This window comes from Lynx canadensis, chromosome A3 (assembly GCF_007474595.2).
Source record: "Lynx canadensis isolate LIC74 chromosome A3, mLynCan4.pri.v2, whole genome shotgun sequence".
NCBI lineage: Eukaryota > Metazoa > Chordata > Mammalia > Carnivora > Felidae > Lynx > Lynx canadensis.
The window spans coordinates 137,576,555-137,600,036 of record NC_044305.1 but is presented as its reverse complement, the minus strand read 5'-3'; the positions used below and the strand labels follow the sequence as shown (position 1 = coordinate 137,600,036).

General features: G+C 50.1%; 1 protein-coding gene across 3 annotated transcripts; it reads right to left on the bottom strand.

Annotated features, from left to right (window-relative positions):
- Positions 1-521: 521 nt before the first annotated feature.
- RNASEH1 (ribonuclease H1) lies at positions 522-21,919 on the bottom strand. Of its 3 annotated transcripts, none has more exons than XM_030311714.1 (9): positions 21,732-21,919; positions 20,732-20,847; positions 17,032-17,190; positions 15,119-15,218; positions 14,222-14,276; positions 13,805-13,889; positions 12,613-12,737; positions 10,977-11,095; positions 522-1,267 (listed from the first exon to the last, which is right to left on the bottom strand). In XM_030311714.1, the coding sequence occupies exons 1-8, from the start codon at positions 21,860-21,862 to the stop codon at positions 11,009-11,011; spliced, it is 858 nt and encodes a 285-aa protein (XP_030167574.1). In that variant the 5' UTR covers positions 21,863-21,919; the 3' UTR covers positions 522-1,267; positions 10,977-11,008. The 3 variants fall into 3 exon arrangements, with proteins under 3 accessions (XP_030167574.1, XP_030167573.1, XP_030167575.1); XM_030311713.1 differs by lacking the exon at positions 522-1,267 and adding an exon at positions 10,449-10,675; XM_030311715.1 differs by lacking the exons at positions 522-1,267; positions 21,732-21,919 and adding exons at positions 10,449-10,675; positions 21,025-21,547.
- Positions 21,920-23,482: the final 1,563 nt, after the last annotated feature.

Below are 23,482 nucleotides of genomic sequence, written 5' to 3'. Positions count from 1 at the left end.
GACACAGAATCCGAAGCAGGTTCCAGGCTCCTAGCTGTCAGCACAGAGAACAACATGAACAACAGGGGGGCTTGAACCCACGCACCGCGAGATCATGACCTGAGCCGAAGTCGGGCGCTTAACCGACTGAGCCGCCCGGGCGCCCCTCCCCCAGCTTTATTGAGACAGAGTTGACAAAATTATATGTAAATGTACAACATGATTTTTAAAAGACTTTATTTTTTTAGAGTTTTAGGTTCACAGCCAAGTTAGGAGGAAGGTACATTGCCCCTAGAGCCCCGCGTCCCAGCCCCGCCCCCCCAGGGTCGACGCGTTACAACTGACGAAGGTAAACTGAGGCATCACCGCCCAGCGTCGAATTTGCGTAGGACTCACTCGTGGTCTCACACGTTCTGGGGGTCTGCACAAATGGTAACGAAGCGCACCCAGCACCGCGGTATCACGAAGAGCACTCTCGCGGCCCCCAAAATCCCGTGGGCCCCACCCACCCATCCCTCCCTCCGCCCCCACCCCAACCCCTGGCCACCCCTGACCTTTTAACTGTGTCCACAGGTTTGCCTTTTCCAGAATGTCCTAGAGTTGTGATCATTCAGCACATAGCCTTTTCAGATTCGATTTTCACTCAGTAACGTGTATTTACGGTCCCTCCGAGTCTTTTCGTGACTTGATAATCGGTTACGGTTTAGCGAATACGGATGTTCAGGGCGTTTGTCCAGTCACCCGGTCGCTTCCAGGGCTTGGCCATTACACACAAATCTACAAACATCCGGGTGCAGGTTCTGGGTGGACGTAAGTTTTCAACCCCTTTGGGTGAGTACCAAGGGCGTGACTGCCGGGTGGCGTGGTGAGAGTAGGTTTCGTTTTCTAAGAACCCGCCAAACCGTCTTCCCAAGTGGCCGCATGACCCTGCGTCCCCGGCAGTGAGCAGTGAGCACTCTCGAGGCCTCGCGTCCTCACCAGCATCTGGTGCCGTCGCAGTTCGGGTTTGGGCCGCTCTGGTACGTGTGCAGCGGCGTGACGGCTGTAAACCGCTTGTCCCTGACGGTTTGTGCCGTGGACCGGCTGCTCAGGTGCTTACCTGCCACCTGTGTGTCTTCTTCGGTGAGGTCTCTGTCAAGGCCACCGATCCGTTTTCTGGGCGGGTTGGTTTGCTAATTCTGGAGTTTTGAGTCCTTTGTGTGTTCTGGAGAAGTCCTTTCTCAGAGGTGCCTTTTGCAGATAATCTCCCCAAGTCTGTGGCTTGTCTTCTCATTCTCTCGACAGTGTCCTTCAAGAACAGAAGTTTTTCATTTTAACAAGTACAGAGTATTAGTTCGTTCATGACTTGTGTCTTTGGTGTTGGATCTAAGAAGGCACCGCCACACCCAAGGGCACCTTGCTTTTCTGCTATGATATCTTCTAGAAGTTTCATGGTTTTGTGTTTTACATTTAGATCTAGTATCCATTCTAATTTAAAAAAAAATTTTTTTTAATGTTTATTTTTAAGACAGAGCACGAGCGGGAGAGGGGAAGAGAGAGAGGGAGACACAGAATCCGAAGCAGGCTCCGGGCTCCGAGCTGTCAGCACAGAGCCCGACGCGGGGCTCAAACCCACAAACTGTGAGATCATGCCCCGAGCCAAAGTTGGACCCTTCACTGACTGAGCCACCCAGGTGCCCCAATTCTGAGTTAATTTTTGTGAAGAGTGTCAGGTCTGGGTCTAGATTCATTCTTTTGCGTGTGGATGCGGTTTTCTAGCAACATTTGTTGAAAAGACTACCTTCGCTCCATTCAGTTGTCTTTGCCCTTTCGTCAAAGACAAGGTGACTATACTTATGTGGGTCTACTTTTGGCCAATGTGCTGATTTATACACACTGTAAAATGATTATTACCATCAAGTTAATTCACACATCCATCACCTCCCAGGTAAACTTTTATTTGTACGTGTGCATGAACAACGCTTAAGATCTACTCTTAGCAGAGGTGCCTGGGTGGCTCAAGTCAGTTAAACTTCTGACTTTGGCTCAGGTCATGATCTCACGGTTCATGAGTTCGAGCCCCACATCAGGCTCCGTGCTGGTAAGTGCAGAGCCTGTATGGGATGGTCTCTTTCTCCCTCTCTCTCTGCCCCTCCCCAATCATGCGTTTTTCTCTCTCAAAATTAAAAAAAGGATTTACCCTTAGCAAACTTCAAGTATACCGTACAATATTATCAACTATACTCACATGTCATACCTGTTTCTTCTTCTGAAGTACCTTTAAAAAGGCTTGAATAAAGGTGTAGTATTTACTTTCTTTAGATGGGAAACCATCTAGATTTATAAAAAGATTTCCAACCTCTCCAGAAACCTCAAATGTAAGTTAGAGCAAGGAGTCTGGTAAAGGGCCTTGGCAAAGATGAAAAAGTATCTACAGAAAAGGTATGGGGAGACTTAATATTAGTGCGGGTACAGACTTACGGATACTTTTTATGAAAAATGCAAAGGCTTCTGAAAAGCAGTATGGATACACACACACACACACGCACACACACACACACACACACACACGTACATTTGACCCAGAGTGGCCTCCTCTCTCTGGGGATCACAGAACAAGTAGGGTGCCTTCCCAACCTCTCGGTCAACCCATACAGTAGACGAGATTACGACGGCCCCGTCAAGACAATTTTCCAGAGGAACTGTTCCCCTGCCCTCATTGCAGACAAGGATAAAGAGTCATTCACCACAAGGCCCTGGGTGAGGCCCAGCAAATTCACTGTGACAAACAGGGAGCCCCACACAGATGCCCTTCTGAGGGTGGGTCACCAACACAGCCCTAGGGAAAGGCATGGGTCATGCTGAATGGTGACAATGTGGTGGCCAAGGAGTTATAATCGAATGACCCAAGAATCGTTTTCAGAGCCTTTATCAAAAAACCATAAAGGATGTGCTTCTTGGGGGTAATACGGGAGGAAGAGCCATATAACCTTGAAAATTCTGTTTTAGTTTCAATTTCTCTTTTTACACTTCATTCTCTTAACACCCAACAATCTCAAGGCGGGACTTGCGCATCACACTTTAACAAACACACAGAAACAAAAGGAACCGCTCTCACTGCGGGATGTGACAAACATGGGGAGACCAGGGAGCCCTCTGCTCCGAGGGGGAGGGCAGGCCTGCAGGGTCGGGAAGTTTCTGCGGGAGAATTCCCTTCCTAACAAGTGAAACTCCTTGAGCAGTCTTCTGTCCTTACAGAGGCCTACCACCTTCTGTAACTTTTTTCCAGGTCAAGTGAGCTTCTTCGGGAAAGAAAAGAACGATTCAACAATAATGAGGGAGTGATTGGAGACGAATTAGCACATGTAAAACCTTAAGAAAGCCCCCAAGGGGCACCTGGCTGGCTCTGCATTTCCGTCCAGGCCAATGGCTCACAGCTCGTTAGCGTTGGGCTCTGTGCTAACGGCAGGGAGCCTGTTTGGGCTTCCCCGTCTCCCTCTTTCTCTGCCCCACCCCCGCTCGCCATGTATCTCTCTCTCTCAAAGTAATAAAACATTTAAAAAGAAGAAAGAAGGGGCTCCTGGTGGCTCAGTCGGTTGAGGGTCTGACTTCGGCTCAGGTCGTGATCTCATGGCTCTTGAGTTCAAGCCCCACATCGGGCTCTGTGCTGACAGCTCAGAACCTGGAGCCTGTTCCAGATTCTGTGTCTCCCTCTCTCTCTGACCGTCCCCTGTTCATGCTCTTTCTCTGTCTCAACAATAAATAAACGTCAAAAAAAGGAAAAAAGAAAAAGAAAAAAGGAAAGCACCGAGAATTTGTTTTTAATTAAAAACTGAAGATCATTTACAGTTCTAGAACACACCACCGCCGAGACCGGTCGCTACACTCCGTCCCACGTGCTCAGGGCCTGGCTGGCGGTGCCGTCACCCGCACCAGCAGACGCCGTGCTAGGTTCCGGCTGACACGGAGGCTGCGTCGGGCCTCGAGCCGCTCCACCCAGAGATGGTGGGAAGCAGGCCGTGGAGACAGGCGCACCAGACACGGCAGAGGGGGTCCCCAGGAGCGTCCTGAAGTGCCGAGGGCACGGGCGGCCCTCTCAGCAGCACGATGCCCTCGGGACCGAGCCCGGAGCCGCTGGACGGTGAGCCGGTCATGCGGGGACTGCAGCGAGGTCATACGTGTTAGGAGCGCACGTGCCTACAGAAGGCTCGGAGGGAGAAGGGAGCTGTGCGCTGACCCGACTTGTGCCTCGAAGGCCTCTGCTGACACAATGCAGTGGGGACAGGTCCCGGGCGCCGCCAACGTTGGTCCGGCTCACAGCCAGCGGGTCCCCAGGCCCGGTCCTCCAGGCCTGACCACGGGCGCTTCCGTCTGCCTCAAGACAGGGTTTTCTCGTGTTGCTCGGGCGTTTAAAGCAAAAAATGGGGGCGCCTGGGCGGCCCAGTCGGCTGAGGCCAGGAGCTCCCGGTCTGGTTCACGAGCTCGAGCCCCACACACAAAGCCCGTTGCAGATCTTCTGTCCCTTTCTCTCTCTGTCCCTTCCCGGCTCATGCTGTCTCTTTCAAAAATAAACAAAACATAAAATAAGCACAAAAAAAACGAAGGTCACCAGCAGAGGTCCAGACACCAGAGCAGGCCTCGCTGCTTATCACCCGCTGGCTTTGCAAACGCAGAACAAGCACTTGCTGGAAGACACAGATCTCACGGGTCTCTTCTCGCAGTTTTCGGAGAGTCTGTCTGAATACCTTTAGGCAGACCAATCAATTCACTAGGGCCTGTCACAGAGAAGGAAGTCCCAGCCAGTGTCGAGATTCCTAAATCTAAATAACTAGACATTCTTCTAGTTTTAAAAAAAATCACAGACCAAATATGGGAGTAATCATCTCCTCTCTCTACAGTCCTATTTCTCGACTTTTATTTTTGGTTTCCTAGGCTTCAGCAAAACAACGTGGTCGCTACCAACTTACATTCGGAGAACCCGTCACCGAACAGAGCAGGGCTGCCTCACCGACACCCACCGAGCGGAGAATCTCCGAAGAATCACGCGCCCTGGCTCACGTGGCGCAGTCATGCTGTCCGCACGGTAAGCAGAGGAGAGGTAGCCACCGAGGGGTAGAGGACTGGGCCTCACGTTCCTTTCCTCCCCAGGAGAGGAGACTGGCCTTCAGCAGACCTCCGTGGCTGGGGACCCCGCTCAGGCGGCCGGACAGAACGCCGCCGGCCGGGGGCTCCACCGTTGACTTCTCACGATCCCAGCAGAGGCCACGTCCAAGATCAAGGTGTCAGTGATCTGCCTTCCGGGGAGGGCTCTCGTCCTGGCTTTGCTGTGTCCTCAAAAGTGAGCTCGTTAACCTGAATTACCATCTGTATATACCAGCCGCACTGGGGGTCAGGGCTTCAACATATGAACTTGGGGGACACAGTCCACCGCAGCTATGACTAAGCTATGCTTAGTTCGGACACCTGCTGTGACGGAGCGGCGAGAGTCCGACCGACCCGTCACAGAGAACGGGCTGTTCCCGAGCAGCTCTCCCGTCCCGTTCCGGAACTACCAGGATGTGAGCATTAAGAGACATCTGGAAACGGAGACCAAGGTCTTTCTAAGACACGTGACCTAAGGCCCCAGGCTCGCCCGTCGGGACAGATCCCACTGGGACCGACGTGTGGCTTCACGGCGCCGGTTCACCACCACGCAGGCTGCCCACCCGGGACCGGCTCTCCGGATTAGTTTCGTTTCGCCCACATCCCATGAGCCTGTCCTGAAAGAAGGCAGAGATCCTCTCGGTTTTCTCGACCCCCAGCAATGGAGCCGCCTCGTCGCTCTGGCGCAGAAGACACGGGGTCGCTCCAACAGCCTCCGTCTGCAAAGCATCAGGAGCACATTTTGAGAGCAGCAGCAGCTTTTGAAGAGCTGGTATCTTCCACGACACAGCGCCCCGCCTGGTCTACGCGGCGGTCCCTCACGGCACGGCGCCCCGCCTGGTCTACGCGGCAGCCCTCAAAGGTCTCCGGGAGCTGACAAAGCGGACAGAACCACGACTCCCTGGAGCTGTAATGAGGCAGCTGCACGTTAGGCAACCCCAAGAAGGAATGTGCTTCCTGAAGGCGTCCTGTTCCCCTTCTCACTGAAAGCGGCCGGGCCTCCTCCTACCTGGAGCTCCACGCACTTTTGGTTCCGCACGGACGGTACGTGCACTTGTGCAAACTGCCCAGCAGCCTGGAAGGTCTGGGAGGCACGATCTCTCGCCTCTGTACTTCCAATCCTGGGCCCATGAAGAGGCGCCGCCCCATTAAAGCAAAATCAGACGTTCGGGGGCGGAGCAGGGCAGTGGCGGCAGCGAGGGCGCTGTGGGATCTTCCCGAGTCTTCACCCGAAACAGAACCGCGGACCTAACAGAACGAGGTGACCAGAAGCACTGGCGGGGACGCGGAGCGAACCGGAACTCTCCTGCCCTGCTGATGGGAAAGTCGAATGGCCAGAGGGGTCAGCTGGCGTTCCTTGAAGTCGAGCACCCACTGCCCTGTGGCCCAGCTGTTCCACTTAGAGAAATCAGAGGACGTGCTCGCAGAAGGACTGGCCCGTCGGTGCTCAGGCAGCTCTCTCCACAACAGCCCAAACGGAGGGGACAGCCTCGAACGGGAGGATGGGCGCACAGACTGGGACATGCCTACAAGGGGCACCACCTAGCAGTGAAGGGAAGCCAACTACTGATACCCACGTGGGCGGGGGGGGGGGGGGGGCAAAATAATCACACCGACGAAAAGAAACTCTGGCCACAGACAGTTTATGTTACATGACTCTATTTACACAAAATCCCAAAGAACACAAATTAGTCTACAGCGACGGAGAGCAAACGGAAGGTCTCCGGGGGATGGGGTCAAAGAGGGAAGGATCTCAGAGGGGCGGGGGAGGGGGGGATGACAGGCAGTCCTGGTGAGAGGTTCCCAGGTGAGTCCACAGCCCACTTTACCTTCACACCATTTGCTGCCTGTCGATCAGACCGCCACAAAGCCGCTAAAAAGCACAGCGGTGTGGGGACTCCACAAAGCCAACGTGCGGCAGTGAAGGGCACAGCCCGCCCAGCACAGCCTGTACACCCACGGGGAAAAGCACAGCGGGGCCACTGGGTCCTGACGGGCCCCTGAAAGGACAACCCCAAAGGAAACGGCGGGTGTCCACTGCAAAGCATGGTGGGCCGGCTTGAGGCCGGTGGCTGGAGCAGGGCGGCTGTCCTCCCCCAGTGGTGACAGGTGCAAGGGACCCACTTCAAGAAGGTCGGAGGGCTGGAGCCGTGGAGCCCGAGATCCACCACGGCCGAGCCGGCAGGGACCCGTGTTGTGGGGACACAGCCAGCAGCACAGCACAGGGACAACAGACAGGAAGGAGAGGGACCCAATGCAAGCGGGGCAGGGCCAGAGCCGGGAGAGTGCTGGGAGCCAGCCGCCACATTTTTAGCATTATTCAAGATTCAACAGGGCAGAGAGCTCTGTGGAGTGAGAAAAACGACCTGAACTAAATGTTTAGGAAAATGAGCGACAGGAAAGTGTCGATCCCACGCAGAGCTATTCTCAGAAAAAAGAAAAGGAAAATAAAAGCCTGCTGACAGCGAGAGCACTCCAGACAGACACCACACAGGTCCAAATGTGCGGCTTCAAAGCCTCAAACAACGAGATCCAAGATGGGAGGGCGGCAAATTAGTGCTAGAAAACACCAGAAATAAGGTGACAGAGCTCAAGAAAACTAGAAAGACAAGTACTTTCAGAAATGAGAATCGAGAGCAAATGAAGACAGTAACTAATGCCTTCAGAGATAGGACGTCACCAGCAGGACAACTTTTAATTAAAAAAACAAAGGAAACTTAAAACATAAATGAGATTCAAGAAAAAGAGGAAAAGACCAAGGATGGCTAAACCAGATGTTCCCATCCACAGAACAAGGTCCCCCACCCCCAAAGAAAACCAAGAAAAACAACTCTAAGCCACAATTCAAGGCAAGCTTCCTGAAGTAGCAGATTTGGAAATATACGCGCCAAGAGCTCACCATATTCCTGCAAATTCTGACCGCGGGCAACCAACGTGGGACACAGGGACACAGTCTGACACAGTAAGGACTGGAGAGACAAGAACAAGAAACCCACGCCTTGGACATCTAGGCAAAGAGCACATGACTTATAAGAAGGAACGTAAGACTCGTTAGACTTTTCATGCTGGAAGAAAACAAAATTGGTAGTTTAGATACTCAAGGAAAGAAGATGTGAGCCAAGGATTTCTATCCTACTGCTTTCAAGCATAAAGCAAACAAACAAAGTTCAACGTGGGGAGCTCAGGGAATGTGGTTTCCAAGAGGACACTGACCGAACACTGGTTGTGTGGCCATGAAATGCACAGGAGGAAAACCAGAGGAGGGCAAGATGGGGAGATCTTATCAAGTAATGGCCGGCAACGTACACCCAGCACTGTTTTCACTATAATACACGTTAGTGTTCGTATCCACACACTGCATGTTCAAGTGGAAAAAAGCAAGCTGGTAATTAAGGAATATCTATCCCAGGATCCTCAGTGTAGAAGGAGACACAGACATAATATAGAAGAGTTAAGTACTCTGAAATCCTGAGTTTCTATTGAGAATATCAACATGAACTCAAATATTTTATCTTTAAAATATGTGTACGTGCATGTTTTAGAATTCTGTTCCCTGAAAAGGCCTAGAGGCAAAGACCAACCCCACAGCAATGAGCACCTGAAATACCTTTTTTGCCAGGGGCAACCAGCTGTCTCAGTCAGCAAAGCAGGCAGCTCGTGATCTTGGGGTCATGAGTTCAAGCCCCATATTGGGTGTGGACATTCCTTACCTTGAAAGAAAGGAAGGGAGGGAGGGAGAGAGGGAGAAAGAAAGGAGGGAGGGAAAGAGAGAGAAAGAGAAAAAAGAAAGAGAGGAAGGGAGGGAAAGGAGAGAAAGAAAGGGAGGGAGGGAGAGAGAAAGAAAGAGAGAGAGAGAGAGAGAGAGAGAGAGAGGAAGGGAGGGAAAGAAAGAGAGGGGAGGGGAGGGGAGGGGAGATTCTTAGAGGAACAGCCAATTCCAGATCTGGAGGAGGAAATGTACAGATGGGTCTTGAGTCCCCACACAGCAGACAGCATTGGAGCAGATGACTGGGGGCACATACATGCGTGGTCTGTGTGTGAGCGTGCCAGGGCACGTGGACTGTGCACGAGTGTGCCTGTGGTCTATACGTGTAAACGGGTGTGGTCAGTGCATATGTGTGTACACATGAATATCCAAAGAAATCAAGAGCCAACCGGAAGAACCTCCCTCCTACAGGCCAAAGAAGCTACCATGTGGGTTCAATAAAGATAAAAACCACAATGACCTGAAACCTATCAAGAAGGAATAAGTACACAAGCTCACGACACACGTTATGAAAATATATAAATAAAAAACCTTGATCGGTCGCCCTCTAAAGACGACAGACCAATCATCTTTGCATGTCTGCTGACTTCCCTAAATGAACGTCACCACGGCATAACCAGATAGGCGACAGGAAGCATCTTCTGAAACCACTCCAGCCGATAACTATGGGCAACATCCCAGAGTGTCACCACTTTGGAGCCCGAACGACGAGTGGATCCGGACACTGAGCACCGGCAGCTGCCAACATCAAGAGGGCGACCGCAGCCTGCAGCTGCAAGTGACCGCACGCGACCATCTACCGTTTGCTGAACGTGTGGAACCCGATCCTGATCAAGCCTCTGGGTCCCGCTGCCAACTTGCAGGAAATTCAGAAGACAAAAGAAAATGCCAGACTGTGCCGGTAGAGTGTATGTGGAGAAATCTAGACCGTGGGAAACGACAGGACAAGTGGCCCAGGTTCCTCAACGGGTAAACCTTGTGAGGATCCCAATAAATGGCAGGGGAACCTGTAAATTAAAGAAACTTAAGAAATCTCAAGTTAAAAAAAAAAAGTACACAAGGCCGAATTACCATAAAGAAACACAAGCAAGTCATTTCTATAAAAGTCAGGATTAATTTTGGAGGGAGGGAGGGGCTGTGATTGGAGAACGTGGAGAGCCTTTCTGGGGTGTCCAGCAAAGTTCTAGTTCTCGCCTGGGAATTAACCTTACAGTAATAATTCAAGAAGCTATACATTTGTGTCATTTTCTGTATGTTTTTATGATAAAACAAAGTAGTAAACAAATGAAGGTAAAAGTAAACAATTATATCAAACTTTAACTTGCACAGTGCTTTTAAGAAAAACAGCCAAAGTGGGGCGCCTGGGTGGCTCAGTCGGTTAAGCATCCAACTTTGGCTCAGGTCATGATCTCACGGCTTGTGGGTTCGAGCCCCGCGTCGGGCTCTGTGCTGACAGCTCAGAGCCTGGAGCCTCCTTCGGGTTCTGTGTCTCCCTCTCTCTGCCCTTTCCCCAGCTCACAGTCTGTCTCTCAAAAATAAACAAACGTTAAAAAAAATTAAAACAAAACAAAAAACAGCCAAAGAAATTTTAAAAGGTTTATTTATGCATTTTGCTGTGTAAGTAACTGCTCCCATCAGTGGTCAAGCAGCCAGGACTACGGATGTGCAGGCCTGCCTTGCGCACAGGTGCCCGGGCAGGTAAGACCCAGTCCGCTCTCTCTGCACCGAGGTGTGGGCCCAGCCCTGACTTGCTCTACTCCACAGAGAGGTACAAGTCAACCAGAATATTCTGAGACTGAATCCTGCCAACTGTAAGGTAAATAAACACTTTTAGAATACTTCCAGACTTCCTGTCTGCATTTTAAAACCACTGCTGTATTCATGCCTTATTAAATCCAGTCCTAAAATTTCTGTCCAGATGGTCATAAAACTAATGAGAACAGTGTCCAACCCAATAAAGCATAATGCTGAAATCTCAAATAATGCTCAAATCTCAAATTTGTTCAATGTATTATACATGTAACCACAGGGAACCACAGAATGACCTTCTGATGTACCTTCTGATTTATTTTTCACACCAGTAAGGAAGGGTAAGAAAAGAGTCACTCACGGAAGCTTTTCCAAGAATTAAAATTACTTTGTTCAGTCTTCAGATTGCTTAGCTCCTTCTCTTGCTAATCTGTCAGCTTCTTCATTGCCTATAAATCCCGAATGACCAGGAACATGCATCTGTTAAATAAATTTTGTTTCTTTTATCTTCACTGGTTTTTTACATAAGCAATACACGAGTACACCCTTACTGTAAAAAACGCAACTGTTCCCACTGGCCAGAGTGGGACAGGACTCACCCCCCCCACCCGGACACAGTTCGACAGCACAGCCTGCCTGCCCAGGGCACCTGTGCAATGCAAGCATTTGCAACAATCCCATTCTCATTCTCCACAAACTTGATTTTCCTGTTTGTATTGCTTTCTTTCCCCACTGAATGATGGAACTGGGAGGGCTTTCCCGGCAAAACACATGTATGTACAGACACACAAATATGTATCCAACGCACGTACTTTATTGTCTTTAAATGCTGTCCGAAAGAAGGGATGTACGTATATAACCACTGTTCATATCTAAATGGCTGAAAGGCAAATTTAAACCCCAGTTCACCAAACTGCTCCCAGTGGTCCTGGGGAGGGACGACAGGGTAGGGTTCAGACAATGCTTGTCATTCAACGTGCTCTGTATTGCTTGAACAGATAGTTTTAATAAAAACTATTTATTATAATGTTTATTTTTTTATTTTTATTTTTTATTTTTGAGAGACAGAGAGAGACAGCATGAGTGGGAGAGGGGCAGAGAGGGAGAGAGACCCAGAATATGAAGCAGGCTCTGGGCTCTGAGCTGTCAGCACAGAGCCCGACGCGGGGCTCGTGGGGCTCAAACTCACACGCTGTGAGATGGCGACCTGACCCGAAGTCGGACGCTCAACCAACCAACTGAGCCACCCAGGTGCCCCTAAAAACTATTTATTATAAGAAAAACATTTCCAGGGGCGCCTGGGTGGCTCAGTCGGTTAAGCGTCTGACTTCAGCTCAGGTCATGAAATCGCAGCTTGTGAGTTCGAGCCCAGCGCCAGGCTCTGTGCTGACAGCTCAGAGCCTGGAGCCTGCTTCAGATTCTGTGTCTCCCCCTCTATCTGCCCCGTCCCTGCTCATGCTCTGTGTCTCTCTGTCTCTCGATAGTAAGTAAATATTAAAAAAAAAAAAAAAAATTAAAAGAAAAAGAAGAACATTTCCATGTTGGAAAAGAAGTCATGTTACTAAAGTTTTATCACGCTTTACTTTTTAAAAATTACTCATAAATTAGTTTTATCTTGACATTACGGCTGATTCCCAAGAAGCCAACAGTGACTGTCACAAGTCACTTTAACAGTGGGAGGGGAGGAGAGGGAGCCCAGGCCAGGCACTAGTAAGCACCGCAAAGACAACAGAAAGAATACGGAACATCCGTCTGTAACGCTGCCTGAAGAGTGTGGTCTACACACGATCATACCAAGAATGAGCAGTGTTCCTTTTGTGATGGTCGAGAGTCAAATGTGTTCCAATGTCGAATACGCGCTATGATGTTAATTTCGTGCACAGTTATTTTTACCTCTCAAGTCGTTAAATCACTTACAGAAACCACTGATCTCTCAGTTAACTTAGAACATTTGGTCCTGACGACCAGGTGACAGCACCGGCTCGGAGCACACTCACCCACTGGATGTCCATGCCGTGGGTCAGCTGCTCCAGCGCCACAAAGTCCTCCTTGTTGATCACGTCTTTCCCCGTGCTCGTTTTCCACCCGTTCTTCTTCCAACCTTGAACCCAGTTAGTGATCCCTGTAAGAAGTACACGCTCTCGTCAAGTAAGCTCCGCGAGCTCCAATGTCCCGGTCTCTGCTCCTCCCCCAGATTTCCCTCCTTCACCCGCCCACTCTTCCGCCTGTAACGGTTAAACTAGCGTAGGGCTAACGTGTAGCTTGAGAAATAACAGCTTTGTTCTGACACTGAAGGTTAAGAGATAACAGCCTTGCTTTACTCTTGTAAATTAGGCTTCAAACTCTTGTAAATTAGGCTTCACCAATTAAGGAAACAAAAGTTCAAAGAAAAGAGCATCAGAGGCAGGGTCAGGAGGATCCACTGATTGCGACTTAACGGCTGAAAGTCTAAAATAATCACCTCATCTGGGGTGTTTCTAACTCATCTGGGAACTGTTTCTCTGTTCTGTTCCCAGGTGATGATAAAACGATGTGATCAGCTATAAAAACTCTGTACCCCGGCTGTTCGAGGCCACACGCTGATCAAGAGTGTTGGTCCCGATGGGTCGGCCTTGCCTCTCATCGCAATAAACTTTGTTGTGACTGTCACTGGTACCCTCAGCATTGTTTCAGGAGTCGTGTGGATGCAAGACGCGCAGCGTGTGCAACTGCCACTTGCCCACACGGGCTGTCCTCTGGCCCGGGGCACAGGCCTGGCACGCTCCCCGGCTCAGCCCTGCGCTCAGACTTGTGCTGACCCACAGCTCCCAGCCTAAGAGGCCGCCTTCTCCGCCTCCCCAGCCCCCCACCCCGCGTCCTGAACACGGAATTTCCCGAAGGAGCTGTCAGCACGGCCCCCTGAAAGGTACTTATGCTGTTTACACCCGAAGGACCACGAGAGCAGGGGCACACCGACCCCACTGCCCTGTGCTCGGTGCCTGACAAACACCTTGACTGTGGGCCACACAGCGGAGCAGCAGAACTGGGCTCCAGAACCTCCCCTTTTTCTTGATCTCTGACAAACCAAACGTGGTCCCCACCTCCGTTTGCGTTCTGCCCCGATGCAATCCCTCCTACTGGAGAAGGGAATACCATTTCCCTTTGTGCTTACTAGGACAACACCAGAAGCAGCGCAAGGTAAAAGCTTACCATTTATAGTAAACATACTGTCCGTATACAGAACGAGCTTCTTGATGTTCTGAGCCTTCGCCTGCTCGATGGCTTTGCAGGCTGCCTTGAAGAAACCAGTCAGTCAGCACACCACAGAAACTGTGCGACGCTCAACTTCACTAACGCTCAAAATCACTCCGCCACTTTAACAGTCTTTCTCTTTCTGTGCTAAGTGTAAGGGGTATACTCTTTCTACGAAATAATGCTACACATACAGCTATTTGCACGTTTTTGTGAAAGCACTTCTAGGATTTTTCTGGGAAATCCCTCCCCATTGCAGTTGTTACTAACCACAAACTGAGTTTCTTCTGGACTCTGAGTATCTTACACACACAGCGTGTATGCAGCTCACCGCCACGATGGACTTAACACTTGGTGGGAAACGTGATGACTTACATGAATTTCTGCTCTTTGGTTCGTCTGCCGCCCGGGAAGCCTAATGCCTAAGTTCCTGGTTTCAAAACGATACAGAGGAAGATGAAGTTAATTCTCAAAGTGATTCCATAAGCCTCTCAATGGAGGATAGGCTTGTATATATTTTTTTGACATGTCAAAGCATCATACAAAACACGCCGACAGTACTAACATTTTATGGAAAAGCATCGTGGGATGGTCTAGTAGAGAATCCTGGGCCAGAAGTCAAAAGCAAAGTTTTATTTGTGGCCCTAAAATACATTAGTGCATGGTCTCAGATGAACACTAAGCCCAGACACCCAGTGCAACCCAAGTTCGCCACCTCTTGACAGGGTTCAAAGCTAAAGTGGGATACTAAGGGGAAAGAACTCAGTAGACCACAGATCAAGAGAAATGTCAAGCCTTGTGATCACCGAACAGTTAATCTTACATTATGCCTAACACTGCTGCGGGTACCTGTGAATGACCACACCTGGCATCATCCCGACTCCGCACCTTGTGGAAAACGGGAGGTCACCTCGGAGCCCCCAGGTCTTCGGAAGAGTCATGGGGACGCGCGGGGTTCCAAGTCTGGCGACCTGCCCCTGGGACATCCTTGCCAAAACCACCCCACGGGAGACCTGTGACTCGCCTAGCGGGGGCAGGGAGGTCATGTGGGTATAAGAGGTTGTCGGCGAGACACAGAGACGCATCAGGACTCAGAGCCAAGAAAGGAAGGCTGAGGCCTCCGTCCTGAGCAACGAAGCTGTGTCAGCACCAGCTGCAGCTCGTCATTCCGTCACCTCCGCCAAAGCCGCGCGCCAGGTGGTCACACCCCGGGTCGTTCCCTCACAAGTGCTGGGCCAAGGTTCACTCGGATCTGAAGGCTTGTTTACTCACAAGGGATGGCCCGGTCCCCAGTAAACACCAATTCCCGCACGCGCCCTCCTGCGCCCGTTACTGGAACAGCAGCCGTCGGTGTAGACAACGACAAAGTCTCCTGGAAGAGGGAATTCAGTGGGTGCCACCGGATCAAGAGCACTAAAACCGAGCATCTATTTCACAAACTCACTGAGCTAGCGTCCACAGGCTGAACTGCGAGGGTATTGTTCGATGCGGTCAGTACTTTCTGTCCAGGAAGACGTGATCAGTTCCCGACCTGGCCGCCAGAAGGTCTAGCCCTCTGATAAACGTTGCTCTAATTTTTTTTCTTAGTATATTTGCCTCAAGGAAACTATGGTCTTTATTCTTTCCATCAGGACAGAGGGTCTGATCAACATACCAGTGCTGTAAGGAAGACGGCAGAAAAGGACTGACATGAGGCCACTCTCGGGCCCCAGATGTGACCAGAACATGCTCAGCAGGGCGGTAGGAGGGGTTGAGTTGGCAGGTCTTAAAAAGCAGGGCCATGGGAGCAAACAGAGGCCTGGCTCTGTAAGCTGTTTGTCAAAAGGACTGCAGGCCGGACAAGGCACAGAGGGAGGGAAGAGGAGGGAAGGTGTTAAGTGATAGAACAGCACGCTCCCGACCAGAGCAGGGCCAGGAGTGTGGGGGAGCGTGGGTGCCGGGCGAGGATCCGGGCTCAACTGAATTTGACGCTCTCAACATGACTACCTTCCTGGTCACCGAACTGTTTCAAATGAGAGTACCCATCAGGCACTGTGCCAGGTGCCACCGTACCTTAAGCCGCCGTTAGTACCTTAGAAATGGCCATCCCTCAATCACTCCACAGATACACACTGTGACTGCTGCTGGCAAACAACCCAATCAAGAACGTTTGGTCTTTTTACCTAACTGCAAACTTGATTTACACGGTTTTGTGTTTTTCAAGGTAGGCTCCATACCCAACGTGATGCTTGAACTCACACCCCTAGGTCAAGAACCGCATGCTCTACCGACTGAGCCAGCCAGCCGCTCCGATTTATGCGTTTGTGATACAGGTTAACAAAACATTTTCTACTGGTTTTCCTCGAATTAAATTGTGAGATGGCTTATTCTTGGAGAAAACTTGGAACCACAAATACAGTGATTTATATAAAAATGCTACTTATTCCTATTTTCTGTTCATACGTCTAAAAAACAAAAAGGTGCTCTGTATACCATAAGTCACTAAATATAAACTGGTCCCTGGAGTTAGAGGTAGAGGACAAGGTGAGATCACTTATGTTTTGCAAAGGCTAAACGTCCACGGTGAAGATACTGGTGCTGAAAGAGAGCTCTGTGCAGGCCCTTTCTTATTGAAGAAGCTGAAGCCTTTGCACTTTCTCGTGTGACCTGAAAGCCTGTGTGCACAGAGAATACTGATATTTCAAAAGATTATAATGTTTTTCATTTGTAGGCCACATAACGCTTTTCTAATGAAAGTCCAAAGTCTTAATAATTCTGCAGTTTGATCAACTCTAAAAGAGTAACCTTAGATTTTTAGATAATCTTTTCAGATAAGAATGAAGGTGGTGGCGCCTGGGTGGCTCAGGCGGTTGGGCGTCCGACTTCGGCTCAGGTCGTGATCTCACAGTCTTTGAGTTCAAGCCCCGCGTCAGGCTCTGTGCTGACAGCTCAGAGCCTGGAGCCTGCTTCGGATTCTGTGTCCCTCTCTCGCTCTGCCCCTCCCCCACTCATGTTCTGTCTCTCTCTCTCTCTCTCTCTCTCTCTCTCCCTCTCTTTCAAGAATAAACATTAAAAAAAAAAAACCCTTTTCTTAAAGAATAAAGATGGTAAACGTTAGCTCAAATTTCCCCCATTAAGTGGGAATAGTTTTTACACCTATTTTCATGATTATTACATAAATATTTAAAAATCCAAGAAAAATATACCCATGTAAGAAAAAGTGTCTTTGCTAACTGAAGGCACCGATTCTGTGTTCTGTTTCACGTGCTTCGCACACGGTTCTGCATTTTCATCTCCGTCCAATGGCTCACGGACTCGCTTGTTTGTTTTCACTTGTGATTCTTGTACACGTTCATTTTTCTCTCCTGAAAGATAGAGTCTACTCAAAAACCAGGAAAAAGGGAACACACATAAAATGCTTAAGAATCCAGAAATTCAGTAAGTTCTGTATTATCACCGAATCAGACTTAAATACCCTCTGTACGTAGCCCTATAAAGAGGAACTGGCTTCAGGCAGTCCACACCATCTCAGATTTTGATGGCCTGTGAAATGACTCTGAATTTTCCACGAAAAGCTTGGTAAGGGCGATTTGAAGGCAGGAGCAACATTTCTAGTGTAATAGCAATCTGGTTTTGACAGAGACAGTAGATACCAAAGGTTCTGCATCCTACGGGGATGGCAGGCAGTGTCAAAGTCTGAGGGACTCTCTCCCCAGACAAAGAAAACAAGGACTTAACTTTTGTATGTAAGGTCAGTGGCGTCCATGGTTCCACACCTTACCCCCTACTGTAGACACTCTGACTCCGTCAAGGCCTCCAAGAAAGGTAAGCGGGCATGGGTAACCCGACCTCACATAAACAGATAATGGGACACACTGAGAAAGGGAACAGAAACAAACAGCAGAAGGGACTGAATTCCTCCAGGGCAGTAGCTGCAGAATTTTCTTTCAGGGGAAGGTGAAGTCGGGATTAACCCCGAAGGGATTCTCATACTCTCTCACGTTATGTGGGAGCAGCTTCTCCTACATTATCATTTTACGGAGCGGGAATAGGGGCACAGAAGGAGCAGCTGATTCTATCTCCAAAACAACAACTAAGCCCAACACTACAGAGTTCACTTTAAGCTCTAAACCCCTAAACCAGGGATGGAGAAATGGAGCTCAAATGTTGACTGAACACCTACCACATAAGTACACCAGTCAGGAACAGTTTCCTCAATCTCAAAACACATTAGAATTTTGGGGTGTTCAAAAAAGAAAACCCTGTTAACATCCAAGCCAGGATGTCCTGCCTGGAGTAGCTTCTCCACCCACACCTGTCAGAAGACCGCTAAGGTTATCTAGGCAAAATCTGAGTGAAGTCACCATATAGAGTAACGTTTGGTATTTCCACTCTGCTACATTTGTGTAACCCTGTATTTACCTTAAAAATATACCTCTAGGTACTTTATACACGTAAACCCCAAAACACAAGTACAGGTCAAAGGGTAATCTTGCAGAATTTTAATACTGCTCTAAATATCGATTTTATTTATAGGAAAAGAGGGTTAAGTTGACATGAAAGTTTTTACTTTTTAAGGTTTTTTTTTAAAGGTTTATTTATTTTGAGAGAGAAAGAGAGCACAAGAGGGGGAGAGAGAGGGGGAGAGGGAGGAGGAGGGGGAGGGGGGGAGGGGGAGAGGGAGGGGGGAGAGGGGGAGACAGAGAGAATCCCGAGCAGGTTCCCCATTATCAGCACGGAGCCTGATGTGGGGCTTGAACACACAAACCATGAGATCATGACCTGAGCTGAAGTAAAGAGCCAGACACTCTGCTGACTGAGGCACCCAGGTGCCCCTGGCATGAAAGTTTTTAAAGGATAAGACTGAAGGAAAAAGAGGCCAAGTCAGATAATTTTTTCCTTCACAAAACTGTGTTTTTTTGAGTAAGTTAACCCCAAATCATCTTACAGAAATCGCAGTAACTGGCAAATAGCTCAAAAATCCCAAAATAAAAATATAGGTCACACTAAGGGAAAAATTGGGAAAGAGGCTAACACTTTTGCTTTGCTACAATTTTTGAACACCAAAAATGTTAAATCTCAATTTACATACATCAGTCACTAACTAGGAAGTCTCTGTAAACTTCTAAGAAAGGTGACTCCTAGATATAAAGAAATACCTTTCCCTAGGACTTAGAGGATTTAATGAACAGAAACATATTGGAAAACTGAAGTCTGAATAAATTGCTAATTGGTTAAAACAAAAATGCAGTGAAAAGGAGGTGTTAAGAACACAACTAAGACATGGGGCGCCTGGGTGGCTCAGTCAGTTGAGCATCCGACTTCAGCCCAGGTCATGATCTCGCGGTCCGTGAGTTCGAGCCCCGCGTCAGGCTCTGTGCTGACAGCTCAGAGCCTGGTGCCCATTTCAGATTCTGTGTCTCCCTCTCTCTCTGACCCTCCCCTGTTCATGCTCTGTCTCTCTCTGCCTCAAAAATAAATAAACATAAAAAAAAATTAAAAAAAAAAAAAAGAACACAACTAAGACAAGAGCCATACTTCTGAATTTGGAATAGGACACAGTCTGCATCTGGGCTGCCAGCGGGATTATAACAATGATCACAACACCTAACACTAGGGGCGCCTGGTGGCTCAGTCCGTTCAGCGTCCAACTCCTGGTTTCAGCTCAGGTCATGATCTCACAGTTCACGAGTTCAAGCCCTGCGTCAGCCTCTGCGCTGACAGTGTGGAGCCCATTTGGGATTCTCCCTCTCTCCGTCTCTGTCTCTGTCTCTCTCCCCGCCACCTCTCAAAAATAAATAAATAAATAAACTTAAAAAAAAAAATGTCTGTTGAGTAAAGCTAATGAAACACCACTTTTTCAAAGTCGGTTAAGGTATACAGTTTACCCCTGAACAACCTGGGGGGTTTTAACAGCCTGCGCAGTCGAGAATCTGAGTATAACCATTGACTCCCCAAACACTTAACTACTATTGATAGCCTACTGTTAGCCGAAGTCTTACTGGTAATGTAAATAATCAATTCACACATATTTTGTATATGTCTTATATATTGTATTCTTAAAATAGAATAAGCTAGACAAGAGAAAATGTTATTAAGGAAAATATAACAAATAAACCTATGTAATAAATATAACCAAGTCCACACATAAGCTGACCCACGTGGTTCAAACACGTGTTGTTCAAGGGTTAAGTATATTCTTAAAATTTTGTGCTCTAAGGCAGTCACCCTTAGTCCTGCACACCTGGTGTTCCTTATACTGGGAATTACGCTTCAATTAACTGTACTTTCTGCACTAAAACTGGGGGAAATTCCGATCATGTGACTGTCCTACACAAAAAGGACACACCATACAGGTGCATGCACTGAGACAACCTACGCTCACCACTTTAAAACTGTAGCCCAGGGGCGCCTGGGTGGCGCAGTCGGTTAAGCGTCCGACTTCAGCCAGGTCACGATCTCGCGGTCCGTGAGTTCGAGCCCCGCGTCAGGCTCTGGGCTGATGGCTCGAAGCCTGGAGCCTGTTTCCGATTTTGTGTCTCCCTCTCTCTCTGCCCCTCCCCCGTTCATGCTCTGTCTCTCTCTGTCCCAAAAATAAATAAACGTTGAAAAAAAAAACAAAACTGTAGCCCATTCAATTCGATAACAGAACAAGCATTTTTTTAAAGAGAAAATTAAGTACAGTGAGGACACTGAATGGAGCAGGAGACTGGTGTCCTGGCCTGTTTCTAACTCAGGTACTAACAGAACTCCCTAAGGTAAACTGCTTTCCGCCTGTCTCCTTGTCTGTAAAATGGAAACAAACGATCCTGTCTGCTCCGTTATGAAGGCAGCTACACAGATCAAGTGACGCTGGGCCGTGCAAGGCTTTGATGAAACGCCACCACGATGAGAGCGGCTCACTACCTTCTGGTCCATCCGGGCTTGCAGGCTTTCGGACAAAGGCCCAGGCCTCCTCCTCGGTGGCAAACTTCTTAAATCTGGCAGCAGGAAACCGGTCCACCTGGGCTCTACATTCGCTCCTGGAACAGAGTGCAATGTTACCTCCTTCCTCCCTTACTCATCCTCTTTCTAACGGATTCTGAGGTTAGGAATAGCGTGACAAAAGTCCGTCAGCTCCGTGGGGGCAAACCGTGTGTAGTTTTCTTTCCCGTCCAACACCTCACCCTGTAGTGCTGCGTCCCAGCCAGACGGCACACCAGTCAGGAACAGTTTCCTCAATCTCAAAACACATTAGAATTTTGGGGTGTTCGAAAAAGAAAACCCTGTTAACATTTCATTACGGCAAAAAGGTGAGCCTCTGAGCTGCTTCTACCTCGGTAGCACCGCTGCACAGGTAAACAACTGCGGGCACGCACACACACGGATAATAAACCTTGGTATCCCACGGCGGGGCGAGTCCTGGCCTGGAATCCGAACACCTGCATGCAAGTCCTACCGCATCACTCACTAGCCCCATGAGTTTCCTGACCACGGGAACGACACCTGAAAATAATAAACTCACCCACCTAAAGGGTTGTTACAGGGACCTAAATATCAGTTTATAAGAACTGCTCTTTTTAAAGACACGGGGAAGATTCGATTAGGTACCTTCAGAGTTCCGCTACGTGTAACCACTTGGAAATTGTTTCACTGAAACAAAAAGGAAGGAATAAGCGGAGAGCCCTGGTCACCTTACACTATACGTGGCATCTCTGACAATGCCAACAGACATGGAACGTAAATCGGAGCCTCCGGACGGGACCTGCGAGCCGACGCCGGCGGAGACGGGCCCGGGGCTCCCACCGCGCGGCCGGCGGCGGGCCCCCGCGCGCTGCACCCCAGGCCGAGGGCCGCGAGCTCCGGGTGACAGCCCGACCCCCAGCCGCGCGGTTGCCGGGGGCGCGACTCGGGGCCGCCCACTCACCAGGTCAGGAAGACCCCGGCCTTGCGGCCCCTCTTCACGGCATAGAACATGCCGAGACCGCTGCAGCCGCGGGCGCTGCAGCGCACGGCGGCCAAAACGACTCTGCGCGCAACGGATAGTAACCGGGTCATCACTCACTGCCAGCCATCGCCGAACTTGTTAGCTCCGCGCCTGGCGCTGTCGTCACACACACTCAGCTTCCGGCGGCGGCGCGGGGAGATGACGCGCGTCCCCGCAGAGCCGTAGACGAGGGGCGGGGCCTAGGGGCCTAGCGCCTGGGCTTTTCCGGATCAACTGTCTGACGTCAGAAAGTCGGACGTGGGCGGTCCGGGAGGGGCGGGGCCTACGGAGGTGGATGGGGACTAGGGCGGTGTGGGCTGGGAGAACAATGTGAGGAGCCTAGCAGCGTCTGGGCGGTGTGGGCCGTGCCGACTGGGGGGCGGAGTCTAGGGCGGTACCGCGTGAGGGGCGGGGTCTGGGCTGTGTGTGCGCCGCGGTATGGCGTGAGGGGCGGGGTCTGGGCGGTGTGGGCAGAGCGGTACCTCCTGAGGGGTGGGGCCGCGCAAGGGGAGGAGGGTCTGGGCGGGGTGGGCGGGGCGGTGGTGAGCGAAGGGCGGAGTCTGTGGCGGTAACCGATGAGGGGCGGGGGCGGGCGGGGCGGGGCGGGGCTGAGTGAAAGGCGGGGTCTGAGCCGGGAGGGCGGAGCGGGGCTGAGTGAAGGGCGGGGTCAGGGCCAGGTGGACGGCGTGGGCCACCAGAGGCCCCTCGACATTGCTGTGGCGGACGATCTCTGCTCCCTTGGTGTGTTGTCAGCACTACCCAAACAAAGAGGTGGCTTGCGCTCTACTGCTGCAGTGGCTCGAAACACTGGCACTGCGCGATGAAAAAGCCGAGGCCGGAGGCAGGGCAGCGCCTTCCCTCAGGAGCGCCCCTGGGAAAGGGGGTGGGCCGCCTCCACCCCACCCACGTGGGTGTGTGACCCGCAGGAGTCCTACTCTTAATGCGCGGGGACCCAGGGAGCAAATTTAGCTGAAAAGGCAGTTCGTTAGAATTTTGCCCGATGTCTGACTTTGTTTGGTAAGCAAATCAACTTCTTTGAAAAGTCCAGTCCACTGGCAAGCCTTGCTTTTCTAATTAATTTTAAATGACTTTAATTTTCCTTCGGTGTTCAGTTCGGGAAATCTTAGGAACAGCTAGCGCGCGCTGCCCAATCCCTGAGTATGCAAACTAGAGTAAGGCAAGGTGAGCACCCAGGAACCGCGGAGATGGGCACCTGACCCAGGAGACCACATCGCCCAGCCACCTGTTTGAGAAGTGCGAGCCAGACGGGAGAGTCTGACTGTACCACCCCCCCCCAACCCCGCCCCGGGGGTTGGGGGCGGGGTGGAAAGCCAACACTGTCCATGCACTTGCATCAGGCACAGCGAAGGAAGAAGGAACAGCAAAGGGGAGATAGAGCTTGCTATGGTCAAGGGTGTTCTTGCGTGTGAACTCAGGGAACATCCACTTTAAAAATCTCAACTTCCTTAATTTAAATTTAACTTGGCTGGCACAAGAACAAACACTCAGATCAACGGAACAGAATAGACAACCCAGAAATGGACCCACAAACGTATGGCCAACTAATCTTTGACAAAGCAGGAACGAATATCCAATGGAATAAAGACAGTCTCTTCAGCAAGTGGTGCTGGGAAAACTGGACAGCGACATGCAGAAGAATGAAACTGGACCGCTTTCTTACACCGTACACA

Coding starts and splice junctions, on each gene's coding strand:
- RNASEH1 (XM_030311714.1), bottom strand. CDS start 21,862: ATGACCCGGTTACTATCCGTTGCGCGCAGAGTCGTTTTGGCCGCCGTG. Junction 13,890..14,221: donor ACCAAAGAGCAGAAATTCAT/GTAAGTCATCAC, acceptor GGTTTCTTCAAG/GCAGCCTGCAAAGCCATCGA. Junction 11,096..12,612: donor ACGGCATGGACATCCAGTGG/GTGAGTGTGCTC, acceptor TTTATTTAACAG/ATGCATGTTCCTGGTCATTC.